This window comes from Elephas maximus, chromosome 20 (genome assembly GCF_024166365.1).
Source record: "Elephas maximus indicus isolate mEleMax1 chromosome 20, mEleMax1 primary haplotype, whole genome shotgun sequence".
NCBI lineage: Eukaryota > Metazoa > Chordata > Mammalia > Proboscidea > Elephantidae > Elephas > Elephas maximus.
In genome coordinates, this window is record NC_064838.1 from 57,402,624 (window position 1) to 57,428,203 (window position 25,580).

The following is a 25,580-nucleotide window of genomic DNA, read 5'->3' on the forward strand; positions in this document are numbered from 1 at the left end:
GATGGTGGCTTGCAGAGTGGCCCCCTCTCTGCTCCTTCCTGTTTGGTCTTACAGCCCACACTGAAATCTGTCCCTCCAGCCTCACAGCCTTCCCCAGCACGTTCCAGAGGTAGAGCTGGAGAACATTCTGGAGGCCCCCAAAAGTATCTCCTGCTGGTAGCATCCTGGGCACGGATACAAACGTTCCGCTGATGGTTCCTGAGGAGCTACTAAGGGCAGTGCCTGCACGGGAGGCCCCTAGTGTGTTTGTGGGGTTGTCAGCGAACACTCAGCTAGCACGGGCTTCGTGTGGGGTGCTAAGCTGGAGGGTGGGGAAATGGGGGCAAGCAAGATACAGACCTCAAAGTCCAATGGGGGAGGCAGATCTGTAACCAGACAATTACAGTCTGGGACATAGCGTGCGCATGAGGGTACCCCTGTGGTCTCTGGGAGCACAGAGGAGGTGCTGGCTCTTCCTGGGTGGGTGACAGGACAGAGAAGACCTCCTGGTAGGGGGGACAACCAATCTGAGATCCAAAAAACGATTGTCCGATTAGCAAAACTTTGAAAGACTGATAATACCAAGTGAGATTTGGAGCAGTGGGTCCCATATTCGCAGCAGTGGAAATGTAAAAAACCCAACCTGAATGAGTCCTATCCCCTGTCCCCCCAGTCCCCAGGTGGTACAAACGGTTAACATGCTCAGCTGCTAAGGTTGGAAGTTCGAGTCCACCTAGAGTCACCTCTGAAGAAAGGCCTGGTGATCTACTTCTGAAAAACCAGCCTTTGAAAACCCTGTGGGGCACAATTCTGCTCTAACACACGTGGGGTTGCCATGAGTCAAAGCTAACTCATCGGCCAGATGCTGTCTCCCTGGAAAGCCATTTGGCGTTTCCGGGGGTCCTGCAGACCCAGCAGTTTCACTCCTAGAGCCTCCATCTTGGCACTGAGAGTCACCAGGGCAAGAACACTCATTGCCACATTGTTTGTGAAGTGAAAAACCAGACACAAACCAAACGTCCTCACAGAAGACTGGATCACGAGCTCAGGTGAGCTGATGTTGTGGGTGGCAGTTCATTCCCTTTCCCTGCGGTAGAGAGCTACACGCCTAACACCCGTACACGCTCACACACATATTAAGGGGGAAAGCACAGAAAGGAAGCTGTGTGCAGGGCGAGGCCCCTCATGTAAAGCTGAGAACAGGACAAAGAGAGCCGCACCGAAGCACACAGACGCCTGTGGGTATGGAAAAAGCCCATCAGAACACAGCCGACCTCTGGGGGGTGAAGGAGGTCTGGGACCTGGAGGATACCCCAAGGGTTTGGCTTCCACCTATAATGTTTTACTTCTGGGAAAAAAAAAAAAAAAAATCTGAAACACGCAGGGAAAAACATTCCAGCTTCACAGAACTTGGTGGAGCGTTTGTGGATGCTCATTATTTTTTTCCCTGGGCTTATCTCTAGTTTGAAATACCTCATCGTATTTAAAAGTTGTTTTTCAAAGAACAGGTAGTCATTCAGTCTCTTGGTCCGCCTGCGAGTTACCCAGGTAAAACATTATAATTATTCGCTACTCCATGCGTTTATTCTATGTGCTTTTTCCTTATGGATGTGACGTTTCACAGGTTTTTAAAGTTGGAAGAAATGGGTGGGCAAGGAGCTGGGGTCAGCGAAGCAGGACCAGGCAAAGGAGGCAGCATGAGGAGAGGCTGTGACCAGGCCTGAGCCCCCATCTGCAGGGCCCTGAGAGTACGGTCCAAGGAGGCCGTGGTCCCCTGAGAAGTCAGCTGCAGCCGCGTGGGCAGCATCCCTGCTCCCACCCCTGGCCTGTGTTTGGCCAGGTCTCTGCTCCCCACCTGGCACTGTGGGGAGCAGGACTGACTCAGTCCGAGGCCTGCATGAAGCTGGATCACAAGTAGCTCTCAGGGAGGGGCCCAGCTGGCAGTGAGATGATGGGTTTAACAGAGTGGTTTGACCTCCACTTGGCTCAGTAAGACGTGTTGGCTGCTGCCTGCAGGTGTGGTCATTATAAGCCTCCGTTTTTTTGTCAGAGGCGGTGGCTGTGCCAATGGGAGAAGTCGTGGCGCTGGCAGCTTGACAGCCTGTCTGGGGAGAGGAGTGCAGATTGGGCCGGTGGTGGAGGTTCCTAGGAGCAGCGGCTGCCCTGTGCTCCTAGGTACCGCTGGCTGCTCTCTTAATGCGCTCGGCAGGCTTTTCCGGGGCTTTCGGAAGAGTTGAAGGAGATGCAACACGGGGGATGGATGTGGGTGAGGGGAACGTTTTTTTCCAGGGGAAGAACAAAAACGAGCTTTAAGAGAAGAGGAAATCATTCTTTCTCAAATTCTCTGATGTTCTTTCTGCATAAAAAAATGTGGAACAGATTCTGACCCATGGCAGCCCCATCCATGTGTTCTGTAGGATTTTTGTGACTATAATCTTATGGAAGCAGATTGCCAGGCCTTTCTTCTGCAGTGCCACTGGGTGGATTCAAACCACCAACCTTTAGGTTAGTAGTCAAGCACAAGCCATTTGCACACCCAGGGACCTTTGTTCTGCGTAGGAGATGAGAAGCCAGACCCTGAGTGGCTGAGCTCATGTTCTCAAATGGGGCACTGTGTGTGCACAGGAAAGGAGGGGCACCTGACATGGGGAGATCCTGAGGGATTTATCCCACAAGTAATCTCATTAAGAAAACTTTTAGACATAAAGAAAAGCACAGAGAATGATTCTGTCCCAGATTAAGAAATAATACATTAGAGATACAATCATAGCTACCTGGGTTCCCCTTACCCCTTCCCCCGCCTCACACACACCCCATAAGACTACAGCCTTCAGTATGGATTATACCTCAATATAAAGAAAACAAAACTCCTCACAACTGGACCAATAAGCAACATCAGAAGAAACAGAGAAAACACTGAAGTTGCCAAGGATTTAATTTTACCTGGATCTATAATCGATGCCCGTGGAAGCAGCAGTCAAGAAATCAAATGATGCATTGCATTGGGCAAATCTACTGCAAAAGATCTTTTTAAAGTGTTAAAAAAGCAAAGGTGTCATTTTGAGGACTAAGGTGCACCTGCCCCAAGCCATGGCATTATCACTTGCCTCGTATGCATGTGAAAGCTGGACAGTGAATAAAGAAGACCAAAGAAGAATTGAGGCCTTTGAATTATGGTGTTGGTGAAGAATATTGAATATACCATGGACTGCCAAAAGAATGAATAGATCTGTCTTGGAAGAAGTACAGCTGGAATGCTCCTTAGAATCAAGAAGGATGGTGAGACTTTGCCTCACGTACTTTGGACATGTTATCAGGAAGGACCAGTCCCTGGAGAAGGACGTCATGCTTGGTAAAGTAGAGGGTCAGTGAAAAAGAGGAAGGCCCTCAATGAGATGGACTGACACAGTGGCTGCAACCTGCAACAATGGGCTCAAGCATAACAATTGTGAGAATGGCCCAGGACCGGGCAGTGTTTCGTTCTGTTGTACATGGGGTCTCTGTGAGTTGGAAATGACTGGACAGACAGCACCTAACAACAACAGCAACCTGAGGGAGCCAGCACCTGCTTTTAGTGTTTAGAGCATCTCTTTGTGCCATGGGCCAGAGGGGTCCTGAGCATAATCTAGAGAGCTGTTTTGCACTTTTTTTGCCCCTTGGTTTTCCCCTCATATGCTTTTGAAGTTGACCTTTGCCAAGCCCTGTGTTTCAAGTGCATTTCTTCCTTCCTTCTTCTTCTTTTTTTTGATGACAATTTTATTGAGGTATAATTCACATACCATACAATTCACCCATTTTAAATGTGCAATTCAAGGTTTTTTTAGTATATTCATAGAGTTCTGCCACCACCACCACAATGGATTTTGGAAGGTTTTTATCACCCCCAAAAGAAACTCTATACCCTTTAGCCATCACCTCCCAATTCCTCCATGCTCCCCAGCCCTAGGTGACCACTAATCTACTTCTGTATCTATAGATTTGCCTGTTTGGGACATTTCGCACGAAGGTGACCACTAATCTACTTCTGTATCTATAGATTTGCCTGTTTGGGACATTTCGCACGAATGGAATCCTACAATAGGTGGTCTTTGTGACTGGTCAAGTGCGTTCCCTTTCACCGCTGTGTGCTATCCCATCGTATAAACTCACCACATTTTATTTATCCAAAAATTGGTGTGGAATTCCACTTTCAGTCAAGAGGGAGTAAAAGGGACCAGATTTCTCTTCCTGCCCCCCCACCCCCCGCCAAAAAACAAGCAAACAAAACAGACAAAATGTATTAAACAACAGTTCTCAACACACTGACCATCAGGCAACAAAGGATAGTGATCTCAGAGACACTGAAACAAATCAGGTGAGTCCTGTGCTTGCCCCAGATTTTCTGCCTGGACACAGTTTCCAGACCACAGCTGGGGCTGGGGGGCCAAGGGACTTCCTGAGATGAGAAGATGAAGCTGGGAGTCCAGGGAGGCCAAAGCGGCTATAGCACACACTGCAGCCTAGGGGGTCGATATTGCTGCAGGCAGAGGGCCAGAGGTCTGCAGGGGGTCCCCTTTGAGTACTCAGCTGAGTACTGATCAGTGCTTGCGTGTGAGAAAGCTATCCAAAACTGGAGGAAAGAACCAGTGAATGGATTAGAGGGAATAATTCTTAGAACTCCACACAGAATTGAGAACAGCATCTGTTCTCACCAGCCAGATTGGAAAACCTCATAATTGGGTAGAGGACCCAGAGAAGTTTCAGCTCCACAGCAGAGAAAAATTAACCCTAGACTAAATACTGCTCTGGAGAGCAGAGGAGAAGAGAGAGAAGGTAGGAGGGAGGGAGCTGAGAAGTCAACAAAAGGAGGAGGCACAGTTGAGAGAGAAGAGAATGAAAACCTATTGCCATCCAGTCAATTCTGACTCCCAGCGACCCTATAGCACAGAGTGGAACTGCGCCCACGGCGTTCCCAAGGCTGCAGGCTCTACAGAAGCAGACTGCCACATCTTTCTCCCATAGAGAGGCTGCGTGGGTTCATACTGCCGACCTTTCGTTAACAGCTGAGCACTTAACCGCTGCATCACCAGAGCTCCTTTTGGAAGGATAATAAGGGGGTGTTACTGTAGTCTGGCAGCATCAGAAGCTGCCTAAACTCACAAAGAGGGAGGAGAACCAAGATAGCACAAAGCTGATTCCTTTGGGGTGGAGGTCGGACATACCTCACTCTCCTACTTTTTCACCGTTTCTGACACCAGCCGCCGGCCACCCCCCACCCCCCTACCCCCCATCCCCCTACCCCCCACCCCCCTAACCCCCACTATGGCACTCTCTACTTCTCTGTTGGGTTCAACAATTCATTGCAATGGCTACACAGAACTCACAGACCCTATCCATGATTATGTGGTTTATTAGGGAAGTAACAGGCTACAACTCAGGATCATCAACTTGGAAGTAACAGGATACAACTCAGGAGACAGTTCTCCAATCAGGACACCTTCTAACCAAGACAGCTCTCAGCTTCTTCTCGGCCATGGCTGCAAGTGGGCCCCCATTGGCCGTGACCACAGGTGGTCCTTCTCTAGGCCTCTGCCCTTCTCTGGCAAGTATTACAGCTGTTTAGCAACAAGTGCCTGGAGGCACCCCACTCCGCCAGCAAGCCTCCTGCCTAAGCGCTCGGCTCTCTCTTGCTCCGTGGGTCTAAAGCACACTGTGCCTGCTCCTTGCTGGTTTTCTCATCCTGCTGCTGCTGTTTCTCTGCCACTGGGCTCTGCTGCAGTTGCCACCGTTTCTCAATGTCTTGCGCCATCTTCAGTGTTACAACTCTCTCTCTACTGTCACTGTGTCTAGGAGGCTCTCAGTGCAGGGACCCAGGTCCCAAGGATGCATTCTGCTCCAGGCTCGTCTTGATAGTGGTGAGATCCCCTCAACCTCTGTGGAATTGGCCCTTATGTTCAATTTCAAGGCATGGCCCAGACAACAAACTGACCAATCCCCTGGCAGACCACAAATCACTCAATTTGCCTAGGAATCTACCAATTCCCACAGGGTCCATTAATCCTATTGGGTGGTTTTACACACTCTATTTGCATAGTAGATGGATCAATCTCTGCAAGGTGTGTACAACAGGCCAATCACAGGGCAGGCTGTGACCCAACCAATTATTTTTGGCAGAATTATAAACTCAAGGCCAGAAAGGCCATATATCAAGAGAAACCTGTTACGCTGTAGTTGTGAGCAACTTTAAGTCAATAAATTGAATAACATAGATGAAATGAATAAATTCCTTGAAATATAGAAACTCTCAAAATCACTTAAGAAGAAATAGATAACCTGAATTGTTCTCTATCAATGAAAGAAATTGAAGTTGGAGTTAAAAACCTTCCCACAAAGAAAACTCCAGGCTTAGATGGCTTCACTGGGGAATTCTATCAAACCTCAAGGAAGAAATAATAGCAATTCTATAAATAAGTGACATAAGAGATTATTTTTATGGCAAAGTGAAGATTATAGAGCAGAGATCAAAATCTGCATTAATTTTAAAGTTAAAACAGGAAGCTTCAGAGACCTCTTGAGTCTGGGAGAGGAAGCTTTAGACTCTACCCAGATGCCTGGGGATTCAGCTTCAGGGAGCACCAGGGCCAAAGGAAGATGACTTGCCTGGGATCTCACAGTTGCTGGTCAGGGATCTAGGGCACAACCCTTGGGCTGTTGCTCTGGGCTGTTAACCAGGCAGCCTAGGCTCAGGTCTCTCTGCCCCTCACCCCTATCCCATCTGTGTGTCTAACGTTGACTCGAGATCTGGCCTGAGACTTATTTGAGATGTAAGATCCGTGATCCTCTATGAGGTAGGGACTATGACAATATTGTGTTTTATCGATAAGGAAGCAGGGATCCTTCCAAGGGGTGAAGGATTTGCCTGAGGCCACACAGGATTGGAATCCAGTTCCCCCGTGACTGGCTGGGTTCTATTCCACCTGGCATTCCATTCCAGCCTCATTCTTCCTGCCTACATGTGTCCTCTAGCCAAAATATTTACTATTGCTCAAATATGATTTGCACTTGGCTGCTAACCTAAAGGTTGGTGGTTCAAACCCACCCAGCTGGGGGAAGAAAAGACCTGGTGATCTGTTTCTGTAAAGATTATACCCAGGGAAACCCTGTGGAGCAGTTCTACTCTGTAACACATGGGGTCGCCATGAGTCAGAATGGACTCAATTGCACCAACAGTAACTAATACGATGTGCCTCCCTCCTGGAACCTTCCCCCCATTCACACACACACACACACACACACACACACAGAGATCTCAACCCCAAGGCTTAGCTCAGGTGACACCTCCTTCCCAACACCACCATCAAGTTCTCTTCCTCCTCTTGGCCCCCACTTTCTTCCTGTTGCCAAACTGGCTTTTGTTTTCTTCAGCCCTAAGTGTTCAGGCAACTACCCAGACTGAGGAGAGACAGAAGGCAGAAGGGGAAGCAGGAGAGACCAGTGAGGAACTAAGAGAGGTTGGGTCAGGGCTGGGGGAAGACGGTTTGAGATAAGGCTGGAGGGGGCAGGACCTCTGTCAGGGCTCTGTGTGAGAGCCATGGGTGGGGGGTGGAGATGCATTTAAGCAGGGTAGTGATTGTGTCAGGTTCTGGAAGTTTCCCTTGGACTGCTGTTTGGAGACTAAGATGAGGGTGGTGGCACCATGGAGGTCAAGAGATGGCCAGGAGACCATTGAGAAGACTGTGACCCCATTGGGGTAAAGATGATAAAGGCCTGAACCAGAATGAGGGCAGAAGGTATGGCATTTGGGATCATTTAGGAAGTAAAAAACAGGACCTGGGGTTACTTGGAGAGAGTTCTATCCAGTCCCACAGGGAGTGAATAATTGCCCCAAAGCTCCCTCTTTGTCCCAGCATGCATCTTACAATTTTAGCACTGTGCAGCCCAGGACCTCTGGTCCCTGAGTCCACCCCTCCCTGGCCACACAGATAGGGATCAAGTTCCTCCTCCAAGTGGTTGGCTACCACCCCACAAAGCAATGCAACCGGGGCCTCCAAGGGTAGGTGGAGAGACAGGCAAGTTGCTAAGGTCAGGTCCCTGAGATCAGCTAAAAGGGAATTCCTGGTGGGGCCTAAACTTCAGACCCCCTCTCCCCTCTGCCCTGATGGACTTGGGCTCAAGCACCTGCAGAGGGCTCAGCTTGTCCTCAGAGAATCACCTCTTGAAGGGATAAAGCTTTGTGCACCCAGTTCTGAGTTGGTTGGTATTTTGTTCAGTCTTTTAGCAGTGCAGGAATAGAGATGGAAACTTCTGGAACTTAAGGTGTGGCATTTAGATGAGAAGGTTTTGTTAAAACCGTGATGTGCTATTTCTCTACCTCTTGTGAAAATACGTGAAAAACTTATTTTATTGAATGCTCAGCTCTGAAGTCACTGAAAGGAACATAAACACGTACCACATAAAACTGGGTGCGCTCATAATCTCACCTTTGATACGTTCATGAAGACTGAGGCAGAAACACTTTTTTTTTGAAAAACATTTGCTGATTTGGGAACCTCTGTGCCATTCTGTGGTAGGTGGGTGTGGGATGGGGCTTCTGGGCCTTGTCTTATGCCAGGTGTATGTTGCCGGGTGGTCAGCGGCCTTTTGATGAATTTCTGCTCCCCTTTTTAAAGAACTCTTTCTCCCTTCAAATCCCAGATATTTCCCTTTTTCTCGTAAACTCTAAGTTCCATCATCAAAAATGGCGTGCCCCTGGGAGAGGGTGGATGAGCCGTGCATTGGGCAGAATTGGGGGCTTCAGCAGCTGCCAAGACCCTGCCTGCCCCCAACGTTATTCCTCCCAGTTCCCACAGGGGCTGGGAACAGGACACCTCCTGTCCCAGGCTTAAGCTGTGGCGGGTAGCTGCAGGACCCTCAGCCCACAGGACAGCCACAGAAAGTTCCCAATCCATCCATCCTTGCCTTGCCAGTAGGACAAAGGGTTCTACCAAAGACTGCACTTGACCTGGAACAAATCAGCACCCAAATCAGCACAGTTACAGACCCCACATGTCCAAACCCAGCCACCGGGAGCCACCGCTGGGCTCCGTTCTGGGGCTCCTCTTGCCCTGAGGGCCACCTCTGGGTGATGCCTTTCTGTAGACAGGACAATGGGGTCCCCATGGAGTTGCCCCTTGGGGAAAGAAAGAGTTTCCTTTTTGTAATTGTATCACTCTCTCCCCTATTTTTGCCCCTTAAGTATTTTCCTAGTCTCATTTGTTCAAATTCTCACATCCATAAAACCCAGATCCCCGAGGGTTCCTGTGGGGCAGATTCCTGGAAGCCTGCTCTGGTCACTTATCCAGTACCCCCTTGCTCTTTTCGTACCTCCCTGTCCCAAGGGTACAGAGTGGGAGCCCCCATCCCTGCCAGGGACAGCACAGGTGAGCTCATGCCTTCCAGGCAGGCCACCATCTGCGGGGATGGGGAGACTAGAACCTGCCTCTGAAATGGTTTAATTATTACAGGAACCCTTCCAAATCTCATGTCCCCTAGGTTAGAGGGGCCCCTGGAGCTGGGCAGTACATAAGGTGGCTGTTTTCTTTGTAGCAGGACCCACTGTACCCCCTACAGACCCCTCCTAGGGAGGGGACATTTGGGGGGGAGCAGGAAGGATGGCTGTGACCCCAGCTCTGCAGAAAAAGTGTGTGTATCACACGGTGAAGGGTCTCCCCAGGAGGGAAAGGAGTGCTTGGCCCTCCCACAGTGATGGGGCACATGCTCTACCTCCCCAGCTCTTCACAGAGGTCTCGGCTTCTAGGCAACAACAAGAGCCCTGGTGAAATCTGTGTAAGGTCTGTGGTCATTGCAGACATTGTGCAAATGTCAGGTTCCTCATCTTGATAATGTGATGCAGTTGTGCCACCGCCTGGGTGAGGGGCTTTCGGAACCTCTAGGTCCTATGTTGCAACTTCTTGTAAGCCTATGAGTATTTATTAATAAAAGTGTTTAAAAGCCAGACTCATGGAATGGGAGAAAATATTTGCAAACCATGTATCTGTTAAGGGACTTATTATAGAATATACAAAGAGCTCTTACAACTCAATAATAAAAAAGACAAACAGCCCAATTTAAAAAAACAGGCAAAGGACTTGAATAGACATTCCTCCAAAGAAGATATACAAATGGCCAATAAGCACATGAAAAGATGCTCAACATCATCAGCCACCAGGGAATTCAGGGGAATGCAAAGCAAAACTACAGGGAGATCGCCTCACACCCGGTAGAAAGATTATAATAAAAAAGACAGACAATAACAAGTTTGGTGAGCTTGTAGAAAACTGGGACCCTCATATACTGCTGGTGGGAATGCAAAAGGGGCAGCCACTGTGGAAAACAGCCTGGCAGTTCCTCACAAGGTTAAACAGAGAGTTACCATATGACCCAGCAATTCCTAGGTATATACCCAAGAGAAACAAACGTCTCCTCAAAACTTGTCACAAATGTTTACAGCAGCACTGTTCATAATAGCCAAAACAGGGAACCAGCCCAAATATCTGTGAACAGATGACCAGATGAATAAAATGTGTAATACCCATGTAATGAATAGTATTTGGCCATAAAAAAATGAAGTATTGATACATGGTACAATATAGATAAACCTTGAAAACATTATGCTAAGATGCCAGAAACAAAAGACCACATATTTTTTTTTTTTTATTTATTCATACCATTTTGTAATGTCCAGAATAGGCAACTCTATAGAGATTGAAAACAGATTCATGGTTGGTTTCCAGGGGCTGAGGAAAAGGGAAAGTGGAAGGTGATTTCTGAAGGGCACAGGGTTCCTTTATGGGGTAATGAGAGTGTTCTAGAATTGACTGTGGTGGTGGTTGCACAGCTCTGTGAATATAGTAAAAACCACTAAATTATACACTTCAAGTAGGTGAACCATATGGCATGTGGATTCTATCTCAATGAAGCTGTTTAAAGAAAGGACAACAGGACTGTGTTAAAAACCATAGTGATAATGTAGGACAGCTAAGTGCCCTGGCACTACCCCCTGGATTCCAGTGCCTGGGCTGCTGCAGTGAGAATCCTGTACTTCCTGTGTCTGCAGTCACAGAAACCAGTGCCGAATGCCACTCACACATCAGTTGTTCAGATTTGCAACCATCTCCTGAGCCCCCATGATCCTGGCATTGTGCTAAAGGTATTAATACGTCTCTCTTTTTTTTTATTTCACTATCACAGCAGGCTTATGAGGCCCCGTCATTATTCCCATTTGAGAGAGAAGAAAACAGGCTTGAGGAGATGACTCTCCCGATGGCCAAGTGGTGAGCAGTGGAGGCGGGTTCAGAATGCAGGTCTGTTACTCCCGTGTTTTGATCTGTGGATCTTAATGCCCCTTTGTCAGGCTCAGCTGACTGCAGCCTTCCCTCGAGCAGCCTGGGGACTGTGAGAAGTCACTGGGCACCCCGTGTCACATCACGTGACTGTGTGGCAGTGTGGAGCGGCCTCTGGCCTCCCTTCTGCCAGCTGGGCTGGGAGGGGCTTTTGTTGGTGCTAGAAGTTTGTCCTGAGGCTGTCGTGGGACCCAGCTGACAGCCTTGACCCTCCTCAGGCCATGCTGACCTGCTCAGCTGCCTGAGCCATGCGTCTGTCCAGGCCACTCTGGCTGAGGGGTCAGGTGACACCTGCCTGTGGTCAAAGGGAGACACCACAATATGGAAACACGCAAGTCACCATGCACAGCAGTGACAGACGGGTGTAAACCCGGGATACTACTGTTGTGGTGAAGATTAAATAAGACGCAAACATGTAAAGTACTGGATTGCAGGAGATGCTCAGTAATGTCACCTTCACCCTCCCCTTCCTGCTCCTCACTGTTCCCAGCTGGCTGCTGCCCAGTGCCGGGAGAACAGCCCCTCCACCCGCCCCCCATCTCAGCTCCACCTCAGGGCTGTCAATTCAAGGCATCGCAGTAACAGTGATGACCACCAGGTGGTGCCCACCCTGGCTCCTCCTCCCAGAGTTGGCCACACGCAGACTTTGTGGGTTTCCTTATTCTTTTTAATGGTTTACTGTTTCTTTTTCTGTTTTTTAGGCTATACAAGAGGGGACTGTCCCCCTCACCTCCTCCCTGCACTGACCTGGGCAGAAAGAGAGGCCTTCCCTGCTCTCCCCACCCATGGTGGGCTTCCTCAGTGCCTGGTACCTACAGCCTGCCAGATGCCTGCCCTGACCCAGTCTTCTAGGCTGGAGTCACCTTTGGTGGGCATGAGTGGGAGCTGGCAGGAGGTTGGGAAGGACCCTTTTCCAGGGTGGCTAAGGCCTTGAGGTCCATGGTCCTCTCTAGTTCCTCTCAGCCACGGCCCAGCTAGAGACACAGTGTGGCTTTAAAAAACAAAAACAATTATTGTATTTTGTTGTTGTTGTTGTTGAGAATGTACACAGTAAAACATAAACCAATTAAGTTTCTACATGTACCATGTAGCAACATTGACTACATTCTTCGAGTTATGTGACCATCCCCACCTTCCTTTTCTGAGTTGTTTCTTCACCATTAACATAAACTCACTGCCCCCTAAGGTTCCTATCCAATGTTTTGAGTTGCTGTTGTCAATTTGATCAATGTAGATAGTTCTTGAAAGAGCATGATGCTCAAGGTAGACATTTTTTACTAGTTGAGCTAAATTATTGTTTGGTTTTAAGAAGAGTTCGGGGGATATTTTTGGTTTAAGGTTTAAAGATTATCCCAGGGCAACAGTTTCACAAGTCTGGAGTCCAGAAGAATTTGAAATTCTGTTCTACATTTTCCCCCTTTTGATCAAGATTCTGCTACAGAATTTTTGACTAAAATGTTGAGTAATGGTAGCTGGGCACCATCCAGTTCTTCTGGTCTCATGGAAAAGTTGTTCATGGAGGCAATTAGCTACACATCCCATATCCTCCTACTCCTGACTCTCCTTCCTCTGTTGTTCTAGGTGAATAGAGATCAATTTTTGAGCTTTGGTTGGCCGCTTGCAAGCTTTTAAGACCCCAGGCACTACACATCAAACTAGGAGGTAGAACAGAAGCACTAAACACGTTATTAAGCCAATTAAACTGGGATGTCCCATGAAACCATGGCCCTAAACCTCCAACCCAAGAACAGCATGGCATCTTAGAACAGGTAGAAGGCTGCTGGGGAAAACAAGGCCAGCTTTTTCTTCTCCCTTAAATTTACTCAGGTAAACTCTGGTACGCCCTCCCCACCCCCTGCATACGCCACTCTCCCCTTACCCCTGCCCTGGGATCTCATCACCCCAGCTTTAATCCCAAAGTCTGGCTTCATCTTTAGCCTCCAGGTCATTCTCAGACCAGGGATTCTCAAATCTGGCTACCTATTAGACTCATGTGGGGAGCTTTTCTACAAACTTCCCCTGCCCAGGCACGACCCACATGTTTGATTTAATCTATTTGGGGGGAGGGGGCAGCATTAGCATTTTTCAGAGCTTCCCAGCTAGTGTTCGCAGGCTGAGAAGCCCTGGCCCAGAGCTGGAGAACAGGCCATGGCAACCCAGGCTGCCTCCTTAGACCCGCCTGTGTTAGCCCATCCCTGCTCTTCCCGGCCCCCTCTGGAATTGGTGTTGATCCAAATGCAGGCACACAGCTGCGGTTATAGCCAGACCTGGGTGGGTGGCTAGGTGGGCAGTGGTTTGCTGAACACAGGTTCAATGGTTTGTTCTGCCCAGACTGTCAGGAGGACAGATGGGCACGGCTGTAAATGTTTCTCTTCCTCCCCGACAGCTCTGAGCCCTCTTCCTGGGCATTAGTTTGTTCTAGGCCAGTACAAGGTTCTGTGCAGCTGGCCTCATAAGCAGGGCTGACCGTGGCTGAGCCTAAGCAGCAGGTGGAGAAATAAGATACGGCCACCAGGATGAGGGGACCCACCCGGGAGCAGCAGCAGTGGGTAGGGTGCCAGTGTTTGGGCCTGCATAGCTCTCAGCATGACATCAGAAGCTCCTGGGCCAGCTGTCAAATGCAGATCCTGGCCCCAGGGGCAAGGCCGAGGAACCTGCATTTTAACAGGTTGAGGGAAGTTCTACACACTTTGGGATTGAGGACCTCTGATCTACGGGGCTAGGTGGGAGCTGCACCCTTGTTTCTCCCACCACCTGTGCTCTGATGCCACCTGAGGGTCACATTCTTTCCCAGGCCAGGAGCTGCCTTGCTTCTCTGAGGTTCCTGGTTAGGAGGGTGTGGAAAGAGGAGAGACAATGAGCAAATGAACCTCCCGACCCCAGGAGACCTCTGACCACAGAGCCGTGGGGCCTGGGGTAGGGGTTGGGGGGTGGTTAGGCAGCCCTGAAGGACCTGGATGGCTTCTACACTGTGACCTTCAGGACCAGGTTGGTTGTGGCAGAAGCAAGGGATTTGGGCTCCCAGCCTTTCGGCTAAAAGCAGGGTGCGGTCGAATGGAAACTGGTTGTGCTCAGGAGGCAGTGATAGTTGAGGCAGGTGTGGGCTCAGGGGAGGTGACTCCAGAAGGCCTTGGGTTGCCTGGGTCCCAGCTTGAAGCCTCTCTGGAGTGCCAGCCTCCCTCCCTCCAATTCTGCCCTTTTTCCCACAATCAGCACTGGCTGCGTCGTGTCAAGGAAAAAATATTTCAGGGAACAATTCACTTTTCTCAAAACATATATTTACCACTCCTCTTAGTACATCTTTAAGCACCTTTGCCAGCAACTCTCAGGAATGTGTAGAACCCCCACCCCGTGCCCATAACTCCCCCTAGGCCTTGGTGACCAGGCCCCTCACAGCTTGAGCAATGGCATCCTTGTCAATGCCAAACATCTTCAGCAGCTCAATCGGCTTTCCACTTCTTGGTACGTGGCTGACGGCCAGGCGGGTGACAGTGACGCCAGGCTCGCCCACGACAGCAGCACACACTGCCTCACCTATGCCACCTGGACAAAGCAAAGGAGGTGGGTCAGGTGACAGAGGCCTTAGGGTGAGCAGTGGTGGGTTCCCAGAGCCCCTGGCTGGACCCCAGTCATGTCAGCCAGTCTCTGAGTTTATTCACTTGGCCAAATATAGCAAAGATTTCACACGTACCACCCTTCTCCACTCCCGTGGCCAGAGCAGACATCACTAATCAATCAATCATAGCCCCCCGAATTTCACACATACCACCCTTCTCCACTCCTGCAACCAGAGCAAACATCATTAATCAATCATAGCCCCTCAGGTTTCATACATATCACCCTTCTCTACTCCCACAGCTAGAGCAGACATCATTAATTATAGCCCCCTGCCAGATTTCACACACACCACCCTTCTCCCTTCCCGCAGCCAGAGCAAACATCAATAATCAATCATAGCCCCCTCCCCCCCCCCTTTTAAATAAGCCCAAATGTGTTAAAGTAATTTTTAACACACATTCTCTGGGCAGCCATCATCAATGAACCAGCATTTGCTCTTGACTCCAGAGTCTAAGTCCATCTCTCCCCCTAGGCCCTTCTAGGAGGAGAGGTTTGCGTGTGATTGTAGAGGGCTGCTTTCTGAAAGGCTCATAAAAGGCAGAAGTTTGGCATTTGACTCTGCACAACAGCCTTAAACTGCATCTGGGGCACAATCTACCTTTTCTACTTTTAGTAGCAAGGCTGAAATCCTTGCTGGCTTCCTGGGTGGCAGGCTCCATGAAGCCGTTCCAGTAGCTGAGGGTTCACTGTGTCACCAGGCCTGGACTGAGGCCTGCTAAGAGGCTTATAAGTCTCAGTTGCTCTAAGGGACAGTCCTGGGTTCACTGGTCCACAGCCATCCTCTTGGGGCTTGGGCCCAGCCCTGAACTCTCTCTCCCCCTCCCTTCCCGTGGCCCATCTGTCCCCAGCTCTCTGCTCCAGCCCCTTTTACCTTCATAATAATGGTCCTCCACCGTGAGGATCCTGCCCTTGGTGGCGCGGGCGCTGTCAAGAATGAGTTTTCTATCCAGGGGCTTGATGGTGAAGGGGTCCAATACACGGATGCTGATCTTGTCTGTGAGGGGAGAGTCACAGAGGCATGGCTGAGGGGAGCAGGCTGGGTGCCCTGGGTCTGCCCTTTCATGGGCCTTTGACCAGTCCCTGGCTGGGGCCTGATGGGGGTGTCCTGACGGCATCACATAGTGACAGAGAGCTCATCCCTACCCAGCTCTCCCCTGTGTCTGCCAGCATTCTGCATTTACCACCTCTTCCTGGGAGCCTTCCCCAATCTCCCCTCGTGGTTTCATGGGTTCTGCCTGATTTAGGAGCATCTGGTTTCAGGGAGGAAACCTTGGTGGCATAGTGGTTAAGTGCTACGGCTGCTTACCAAAGGGTCAGCAGTTTGAATCCGCCAGGCGCTCCTTGGAAACTCTGTGGGGCAGTTCTACTCTGTCCTGTAGGACTGCTATGAGTCAGAATCGACTCGAAGGCACTGGGTTTGGTTTGAGGGAAGAGTGAGTGCCCCTCCCCCTCCCTGGCTCCAGGCCGGTGGATGTTAGCTGGCTGTCTGATAGAGAACACAGCCTGACAGAGAATACCGAGTGGATTGTGTGGGCCCTCAGAGGCTTCTCCTCACCCTCCCCAGGACACCTTCAAAGATAAGAGAAAGCCAGATGGAAGGTTCAAGGCGTCTGACCTGAGATAAGACAAGGACCTGCTGGGTGATGGAGAGGGAAGCTGTAGTCGTAGGCTAGAGGGCCAGGGAGGACCCAGCAGAGTGACTTTCTCAGGACTTGGCAAACCCTGCCACGCCTCCAGGCCCTGCTTAAAAACCCTTCACCTGGACCTCAGGGGAAGAACTCTCCGCCCCACTCTGCACGAGGCTGACAGGCCCCAGGGCTTCCTGGCTTCTCCAGCCCTCTCACTCCTGCCCCAACCCTTCAGCTCCTCAGAGACTCTGCATACACAGGCCCTTCAGCTCCTCAGAGACTCTGCACATACCGACCCTTCAGCCTCTCAGAGGCTCTGCACACACAGACCCTTCAGCTCCTCAGAGGCTCTGCACAAACCATTCACTCTCTGACCTCTCCTTGCTCCCCTGTTTGCTTGTCAATTCATCCTTACATCTGAGGTCATTTTTCTAAGGACACCTTCCTGCCAGCCTTCCCTGATACCAGTCCTCCCCTTGGTGGTGCTCAGCATAGCTGAAACCTGACTATGTGATTCTGTGACTACCTCTCTCTCCTGCACAACATCAGCTGCTAACACTTGAGAGCTAGCATGTCAAGTCGCATTTATTTAACCCTCAGGACAGCCCCATGGAGAAGGTGATAATATCTCCATTTTACAGATGGGGAAACAGAGGCACTGTGATGGTGAAAAACTTACTCTAAACTAGTACCTGCCTGAGCTGGGATTCAAACCCCATCATCAGGCTCCATGGCCTCTGCTCTGACCACCGTGCTGGGGTGTCTCAAGTCTAGGGCTACGGGGTGGGGACCATGGCCATGGCAGCCCAAGGACCTGGCATCACGCTGGGCACAGTAAGCATTCAACGGGCAGCTCTGACTCCTACTGTCATCATTTAACCAGATGAAACTCTCCCCAGGAAGATGGTTCTGCAGGTCTCTCCTGCTTACCTTTCTTCAGCAGGTCAGCAGCAGCCAAGGCCTCATGCAGGGTCACCCCAGCTCCGATCACAGTCACCTGGTCATCCTTGCTCTTCAGGACTACCTGGGGGTAACACGGGGCCAGTGAGGCCCAGGGGACTGGTGGCCTGGGCAGGCCCCAATTGTGAGGCCCCAGGGGGGCTTGCTCACTCATAGCAGGGAGGGCTCTGTGGGCCTCTGGGGCATGAAACACACTGACCTTGGCTTGTCCGATCTGGAAATCCTCATTGTTGTTGTAGATGGTGGCAGTTTCCGGGCGGCTGGTCCGGATGAAGCAGATCCCCTGGGGCAGGAATAGAGAAAGGGAGGGTTACAGGGTGGAGTCTTTCTAAACTTTGCAAATATCTTCCGCTCCGTCATCCCCACGGGAGTGTCTGTCAGTCACCCCATCCCAGCCAGCTATTCCTCTAGGACTTTCTTGTCTTATGCAGCCTGCACATCCCTAACACTCCTGAGGGCTGCCCAATGACCCTACCAGGCTCAGACTGAAAATGACTTTGTGCCAGGCAGACTGATAGATGGGGCTCCCGTCCCAGGTGGGGCTACCCCGCCAGAGTACAGAGAAACGGGAACCATTAGGTACTCTGGTCTACAGAAAAACTGCCACTCTGGATCTGTTGCTCAGCTCATTCTTCCTGTTTCAGAAAGCCCAACTCAGGGAGGACAAATAGGTGCCATCTGCCAGACTGGCAGAGGCTGCCAGGGTTCTCAGTGGGGAAGAGTTTGGTAATCAATTAGTGATGTCTGCCATGTGGCAATAGGAGTAGTACGCATTTGCCTTTCCTCGTTTAACTCCTACAAGCTATACGAATACCAGTGGCAAGGTCAGGAAACGCCAGTTGGGGAGCAAATGCCCGGTGCCATGTCTCCACACTGGCCACTCCTCTGCCTCCCTAGGGAAGACCTAGCTGCCAGCACGAGAAAGAACAGCCACAGCTGACCAACCTTTGTATTGGCTGCTAATTCCACCGCCTTCTCTGTAGAAACTCCATCACTTGGGTAAAAGACAGTTGACATGGGGACTGACCGGAACATGGCCAGGTCTTCCAGAGCCATCTGAGAGGGCCCGTCTTCCCCTGTGGTATGGGAAAGCATAAGCTGAAATAAGAGACCTTCAACCATGGAATGGGATCCTGCCCCTACCCGAACCCCACCCCTCCTGGTCCAAAGGGAGAAGGGAAGTTACAAGTGTAAATATCCCAGGCCTGGCTAAACTCACCAATGGACACGCCGCAGTGAGAACCGCAGAGGTTGATGTTGCTCTCGGAGATGGCTGCCATGCGAATCTGGTCGAAGGCCCGAGTGAAGAAGGCTGCAAAAGTGCTGCAGAAGGGCACTGTCCGGCTGCGTGTGGCGCAGCCCACAGCGATGCTTACCTGGGGGCGAAGCGGGGCGGGGTCAGCCCTGAAGAGGCAGCGGGAGGAGGGAAGGCGTGGCCAGGGAGCCCAGTACCTCTTGAGACTACCTTAGGGGTAAGGTTTTATAATCGTAAAAAACCAGTTGCCATTACGTCGACTCTGACTCACAGCTACCCGCTGTGTGTCAGAGTAGAACTGTGCTCCATAGTTTTCCGTGGCTGATTTTTCTAAAGCAGATTGCCAGGCATTTCTTCCAAGGTGCCTCTGGGTAGACTCAAACCTCCAACCTTTCAGTTAGTAGCCAAGCAGATTAACCATCTGCACCACGCGAAGACTCCCTGTAATCTTAGAAACCGTCGATTCTCTTCTGCCTAGACAAGTGATTCCTTGGCACCCTTGACCTCTGCAGTCTGTTTCCAAACACCAAAGTCCTTTGACTTGAAATAAATACCTCAAAACTTCTCTTTAGGGGGTGAGAAGCTGGCTGAATGGACATGAAAATAGAGGGTGGAGAGAAGGAGTGTGCTGTCTCACTAGTGGGAAAGCAACGAGGAGTATACAGCAAGGTATATATAAATGTTTACACGAGAGACTGACTTGATTTCTAAACTTTCACTTAAAGTACAATAAAAGTTTTAAAAAAATCTATTTACAAAAAAAAACTTCTCTTTAACATAATCTACCACATAAATAAAGCAAAGGAAAAGGGCCACATGATCATCTGAATGAGTATAGAAAAGGCATTTGATAAAATCCAAGACCCTTTCCTGATAAAAACTCTCAGCAAAATAGGAATAGAAGGGAAATTTCTCAATATAATTAAAGGCACACATGCAAACCCAACAGCCAACATTGTTCTCAACGGAGAATGAATGAGAGCATTTCCCCTTCAGAATGGGAACAAGGTAAGGATGACCTTTATCACCACTTTTATTCATACTGTAGTAGAAGTCCTAGCTAGAATAATAGGGCAAGAATAAAAAATAAAAGGTATCCAAATTGGAAAGGAAGAAATAAAATTATTCTTATTCACAGAGGATGTGATCCTATACATAGAAAATCCCAGAGATTCCACTTAAGTTACTGGAACGAATAGAAGGATTCAGCAAAATGGCAGGGTACAAGATCAACATGCAAAAATCAGTCGGGTTCCCCTACGCTAACAAGGAGAACTCTGAAAAGGAAATCACAAAAACAACAGCATTTACAATAGTCACCAAAAGGGTAAAATACATAGGAATAAACCTAACCAAGGATGTAGAAGACTTACACAAGGAAAACCATAAAACACGATGCAAGAAACCAAAAGAGACCTACATGAATGGAAAAACACGTCATGCTCATGGATTGAAAGATTTAACACCAAATCACAACAACATTCTTTAATGAAATGGGAGAACTATCCTCAACTTCATTGGAAAGGAAAGAGGCCTCAAATAGCTAAAGCAATATTGAAGAGGAACAAAGTAGGAGTCCTCACACTTCAAGACCTCAGAACTTACTACACAGCCACAGTAATCAAAACAGCCTGGTACTGGTGCAGTGACAAACACATAGGCCAATGGAATAGATTTGAGAACTTAAAAGTAAATCCACCCATTTACAGGCAGCTTATCTTCAACAAAGGGTTGAAGTCCATTCAGCGGGGAATTTAACAAATGGGGCTGGCAAAACTGGTTATCCATTTGCAGAAAAATGAAACAGGATCCATGCCTTACCCATGAAGAAAAACTAACTCAAAATGGATCAAAGACCTAAATGTAAAAGCTAAAACTATAAAGTTCCTGGAAGATAACACTGGGTCAAAACCAGGAGACCTAGTTTTTGGCATAAATAGCCTATCAAACACAACTAAAAACGCACAAACAACAGAAGATAAATTAGGTAACTGGGACCTCCTAAAAATTAAATACTTAGCTCATCAAAAGACTAGCAAAAGAGTAAAAAGAGAACCTATGGACTGGGAAAAATATCTTTGGCAATGACATCTGACAAGGGTCTAGTCTCTAAAATCAGGCAAAGGACACGAACAGACACTTCACCGAAGAGGACACTCAGGTGGCCAACAAATACATGAAGAGATGCTTGCAATAGGTAGCTATATACACACACATGTGTATGGGACAACACATGCAAGTACACACACGTGCATGTATATCTGTGGCATAGGTATATACATATTTGTGTATACTGCATATACATCCACATATACAATAAAGCACAAAGGGGGTGAGTTACGGACACTTCCTAGACATATTCAAACAACTCGTGGAATTGGTTTACTGAGTTGAAAAGCTTAGGACCATGGTCTCGTGGGACAACTTAGTCAACTGGCATAACAAAATTCATAAAGATAACGTTCTACACCCTAGTTTGCTAAGTAGCATCTGGGGTCTTAAAAGCTCGTGAGTGGCCATCTAAGATACAACTATTGGTCTCTACTGTCTGGAACAAAAGAAAATGAAGGAAACAAAAGACTCTAAGAAAAACCAGTCCACGGGACTAATAGCCCACATGAACCACAGCCACTTCTAACCTGAGATCAGCAGAACTAGATGGTGCCTGACTATAAGCCGCTAACCACTCTGATCAGGGATACAATAGAAAGTCTCAGATAGAATGGGAGATAAATGTAGGAAAAAATTCAAATTCATAAAAAAGGCCAGACCTACTGGACTGTTTAGAGACTAGAGGAACCCCTGAGACTATCACCCTAGGATACCTTTGAACTTAGCACTGAACCTACTCCTGGAGGTCACCTTTTGGTCAAATAATAGATTGGCTTATAACACAAACAATACCACCTGTGAGGAATTGTGCTCCCTTAAACAATCACCTATGTGAGACCAAATGGTTAACATTCACCCAAAAGCAAAGATGAGAAGGCACAGAAGGGAAGCTACGTCAATGGAAACAGAACAAACAGAATGGAAATAATGGGAATGCTGATACAATGTAAAGACTACAACAAATGGCACAGAACAATCTGTACAAAAATTGTTAAATGGGAACCTGATCTGCTGTGTAAACTTTCACCTAAAACACAATAATATATATATATTTTTTGAATTCTCTTTATTTTCCTGGGAAAACTTTTCATCTAGCAATGAGCAAAGCCTTTCATAGAAGACTAGAGCTTGGTCATAGATCGTTCACGCTTCCTGGCCCCCTCTCTCTCCCTTCTCCCTCGCCAGCCCAAGGCCTTGTCCTCCCAGCCCCTCCTCCAGGGTCTGAGGGCTCACTGAGGCTCCAGGCCCCAAAGTCCTCCCAGAAGCACAGCCATCAGTTTCAAATCAGCAGCCTCCTCCATGACTCCAAAACCCACAGCTGGCACGGAGCCCTTCTTCCCCAGCACCCAGGGACCTCCCTGGACCCCACACCTGCCAGTTTGGTTTGGACTCTCGGCCTACAGCTGGCAAGGCTAGAAGGCACAGAGGGGTAGCTTTAGGTTCAACCAGAGGATGACCTCCACAGAGAGGAAGCTCCCTGTCTGTAGGGGCATGCAAGTCAGGCTGGTCTCCTTGGTCAGAGGAAGGGGCTATTTTGGAAAGCAGGACAAAGCATCTTTCCTTACTTCACAACCTCAGTTACTGACGAGGGGCTGTGTCCCCAGCACAGTGCAGGTTAGAGGCCCAAGTGTTCCCTCCTCTCTGCATCCCAGCAGGGTCCACACCTTGTGCGTAAAGGTGTTCAGCAGACCCTGGCTGTTAAGCCCATTATATCCCAGCCTCCTCTGTGCTTGCTCTTCTCCACCTGGAAGGCCCTCCCCCCAGAGCGATCCTAGTCGCCACTACCTCAAGTCTGCGGGCAGCTCCTCCTGTGTGTGCAGTGGCCCCGTTCACCAACCCTGTTCACATACTCACCAGGACATTTACACCTGGGCAAGACACTCCCACCCACCCACCATGGCTACTCAAGGTCAAGGGTCAATGTTGTTCTTGGTCTCCCATGAGGCACATAGCCCTGCCAACGTGGCTGCCCAGAGGAGCAGAGGGCTGAAGCCCTGCCCCTACGTCCCCCCACCCCGCCTGCCCCCAACACCCACCATGTTCTGCTCGGCAATGTAGCACTCAATGAAGCGGTCTGGGTGCTCCTTTTTGAAAAGCTCTGAGAAGGTAGAATTCTTCGTGTCCCCGTCTAGCGCGATGATGCGGTCGCTGGCGTGGCCTAGCTTGGCCAGGGCCTGCCCATAGGCTTTGCGGGTGGCTATCTGTGGCGGGGTGGGGGGGAGGTAGAGAGCGGGAAGGCTCTGAGCACGATGAAGGGAAGAGGCCCTGCTGCTGCTGCTGCTGGGAGCCCCATACAGCCTCTGGGAGACCACATCATTTAGGGGGGATTAAAAACAGGGCAGAAAAAACCATCCCAACATGAAGCCCTGTGAAAACGTTCACTTCCATAAGGTTGCAAACAAGAACTTCCACAGTGAACGTCTTGGGAATCCCTGCAGCCCCTTGTCCTGGCCCATGTGGGAGCTGTCTGAGCTTCACCAGATGTCCTAAGAACCCCAACATTCCCAGCCCCTGTGACAGGGGTCTGTAAGCCTCGCTTCGCAGATGGATAAACTGAAGCCCTGGAAGTCAGACAGGGTTGCATGGGTGAGTTCACAAGGGGTGGAGGGCGGGGGGCCCTGGAGCAGGCCAGCCCTGCTTAGCCTTTGTCAGCAGTCCTGTAGGACATGGGGGTGTCCTGAGCTCAGGGACACAGGCAGAAGCCCCGGGTTTCAAGCCCAGCTCTGCCAGGAGCTTGCTGTATAACTCTGGGCAAGTCCCTTGCCCTCTGAGCCTCTGCTTCTGACCTTTCAAAGGTAAATTAACTCCAGAGCTGGCTGCCCCCACGAGGGAGCTGGCAGGAGCAACGCTTCAGGGATCCCCTCCTCCCAGCTCAGGGGAGGTCACAGCTCAAAAGCTCAAAGCCACCTTTCTCGACCCCTTCAGAGGGGATCATGGCTCCAGCCTTAGGGAGCCAAAGACCTGTGGCCACCCCACCCCCAGTGAGCCCAGAAAAGTGAGGCCGAACTTTGTACCTTGTCCCCAACTTTGTAGCTGGGAGGCGTGGGCATGCGGATGTTAGTGATGTCCACTGAGGGGGCATCCTCCTGGGGGGGAGTCGCCAGGATCTTCTTCTTGCTCTGGATCAGGCTGTAGATTTCCTGGATGGTCTGCTCAGCCATGTTTTTGGGTAGGGGCTTCCCATGCCAAGACTCCTTATCTTCTGCCTCTGCAGGTACAACACAGGAGGGCAGAGGCCAGGTAAGAAGGAAGCTCCCTGATGGGCCACGAAGATGCTCCAGGGTAAAATCCTGGCTCAGCCATGCTGACCACTGAGTCGTTATCTGAGCACCTCACCTAAACTTGCTGAGCCTCAGTCTCCTCATTTACAGTAATGACAACCTAACCCTGCAGGGTTGTGGGGAAGATACAAGGATAAGGCCTGGCATGCAGGAGCCATTCTGCATAAGTTCCAACTTGGCTTTCCTATCCCTCAAGGCTGCCTCCCCCACCTCTCACAGCTTTTAACCAGTAGCCATCGAGTCGGTTCCAAGTCATGGTGGCCCCATGTGTGTCAGAGTAGAACCGTGTTCCATAGGGCTTTCAATGGTTGATTTTTGGGAAGCAGATCTCAGGTCTTTCTTCTGAGGCAACTCTGGGTAGACTGAAACCCCCAACCTTTCAGTTAGCAGGTGGGTGCACTAACCATTTGTACCACCCAGGAGCTCCCTTAGACTACAAAGTACAGCCACTCTGACCACGCCCTGCCTATAAACGCACAGACAGTCCTGTCTGCAAGGAGCAGGTGCACCCTGAAGGCAGGGAACACAGAATTTCCTGCTCCCGCTTCCCTAGAGACCAATGAGGCAGACAAGGCCAGGTGCGGCCCCAGGCACCAGGAACAGGACCAGTGGTCTCTGACCCTAGGAACTCCTCCAACCCTACTCCAGTCACCCCTGGCCTAGTCCCAAGGAGGGGGTGAGAAGGGAGGCTCGTGCACAGACCCATAATTCCTCGGCCCTTGAAGGTCTTGGCGATGATGGCTGTCGGCTGGTGCTTGGCCTGCCCAAAGGCTTTACACAGCTCCTCCACGCTGTGTCCGTCCACGATGATGGCGTGCCAGCTAGGGACAGATCGGGGGAGTGGCACTGTGAAGGCACGACAGAAGGAGCAATGCCCAGGTGCCAGGGGACCCCGAGGAACGTCCCAGGATAGATCTGATGTGGCACCTGAGGGTTTGCCCTTGCTCAGCCCCACAGCTGTGATCCGGCCAAGAGCTGGAGGAGTGAGGAAGCCTAAAATGCCTCTGTTTTCAATTTGGGTTTTCTTTTCTTTTCATATTATTCTGCTTCCTCCCATTTGCCTTTGAACGGGTTTTCCTCCTTTCCTAAGGAATTCCTGGCTTAATTCCTAAGCTTAGTTCCTTTATTGTTTCTGTTACTCCTGATCTATTAATTTCCTATTGAAAGCTGTTTTGGGGGCGATGCACTGGGTTTGGGATCTGCCTGCTGTTATAATCTTGATTAATTTTTCGGCCCAATTTTTATTTAGGGAGCACATCTGGATCCCTCCATAGATGCTGGGCATGGTGCTGAAAACATTTACAAAATGAGTCAGATGTTATCAAACACATGGGAGGAGAGGGCAGTCTCTCTGTTTAAAGGGATCCTTTTTGGAACTGTTCTTGGA

The 25,580-nt window shown here is 49.8% G+C and overlaps 1 protein-coding gene and 1 long non-coding RNA gene across 2 annotated transcripts in view; one reads left to right on the forward strand and one right to left on the reverse strand.

Moving 5' to 3' along the window:
- Positions 1-7,598: 7,598 nt before the first annotated feature.
- LOC126064044 (uncharacterized) lies at positions 7,599-12,173 on the forward strand. The gene is made up of 3 exons (XR_007514439.1): positions 7,599-7,748; positions 11,188-11,270; positions 12,041-12,173. It is a non-coding gene; the product is annotated as an uncharacterized LOC126064044 (long non-coding RNA).
- Positions 12,174-14,619: 2,446 nt separating this feature from the next.
- The window catches only part of TKT (transketolase), a 30,190-nt gene continuing 19,229 nt past the window's right edge, over positions 14,620-25,580 (reverse strand). The window contains exons 6-14 of the mRNA XM_049862590.1: positions 24,896-25,014; positions 23,927-24,120; positions 22,949-23,113; positions 18,765-18,921; positions 18,491-18,621; positions 17,745-17,828; positions 17,516-17,609; positions 15,829-15,951; positions 14,620-14,882 (exon numbers count right to left, since the gene is read on the reverse strand). Of these exons, the coding sequence (XP_049718547.1) occupies positions 14,707-14,882; positions 15,829-15,951; positions 17,516-17,609; positions 17,745-17,828; positions 18,491-18,621; positions 18,765-18,921; positions 22,949-23,113; positions 23,927-24,120; positions 24,896-25,014 (1,243 nt within the window). The 3' untranslated portion in view covers positions 14,620-14,706. The remainder of the gene's footprint in view (positions 14,883-15,828; positions 15,952-17,515; positions 17,610-17,744; positions 17,829-18,490; positions 18,622-18,764; positions 18,922-22,948; positions 23,114-23,926; positions 24,121-24,895; positions 25,015-25,580) is intronic.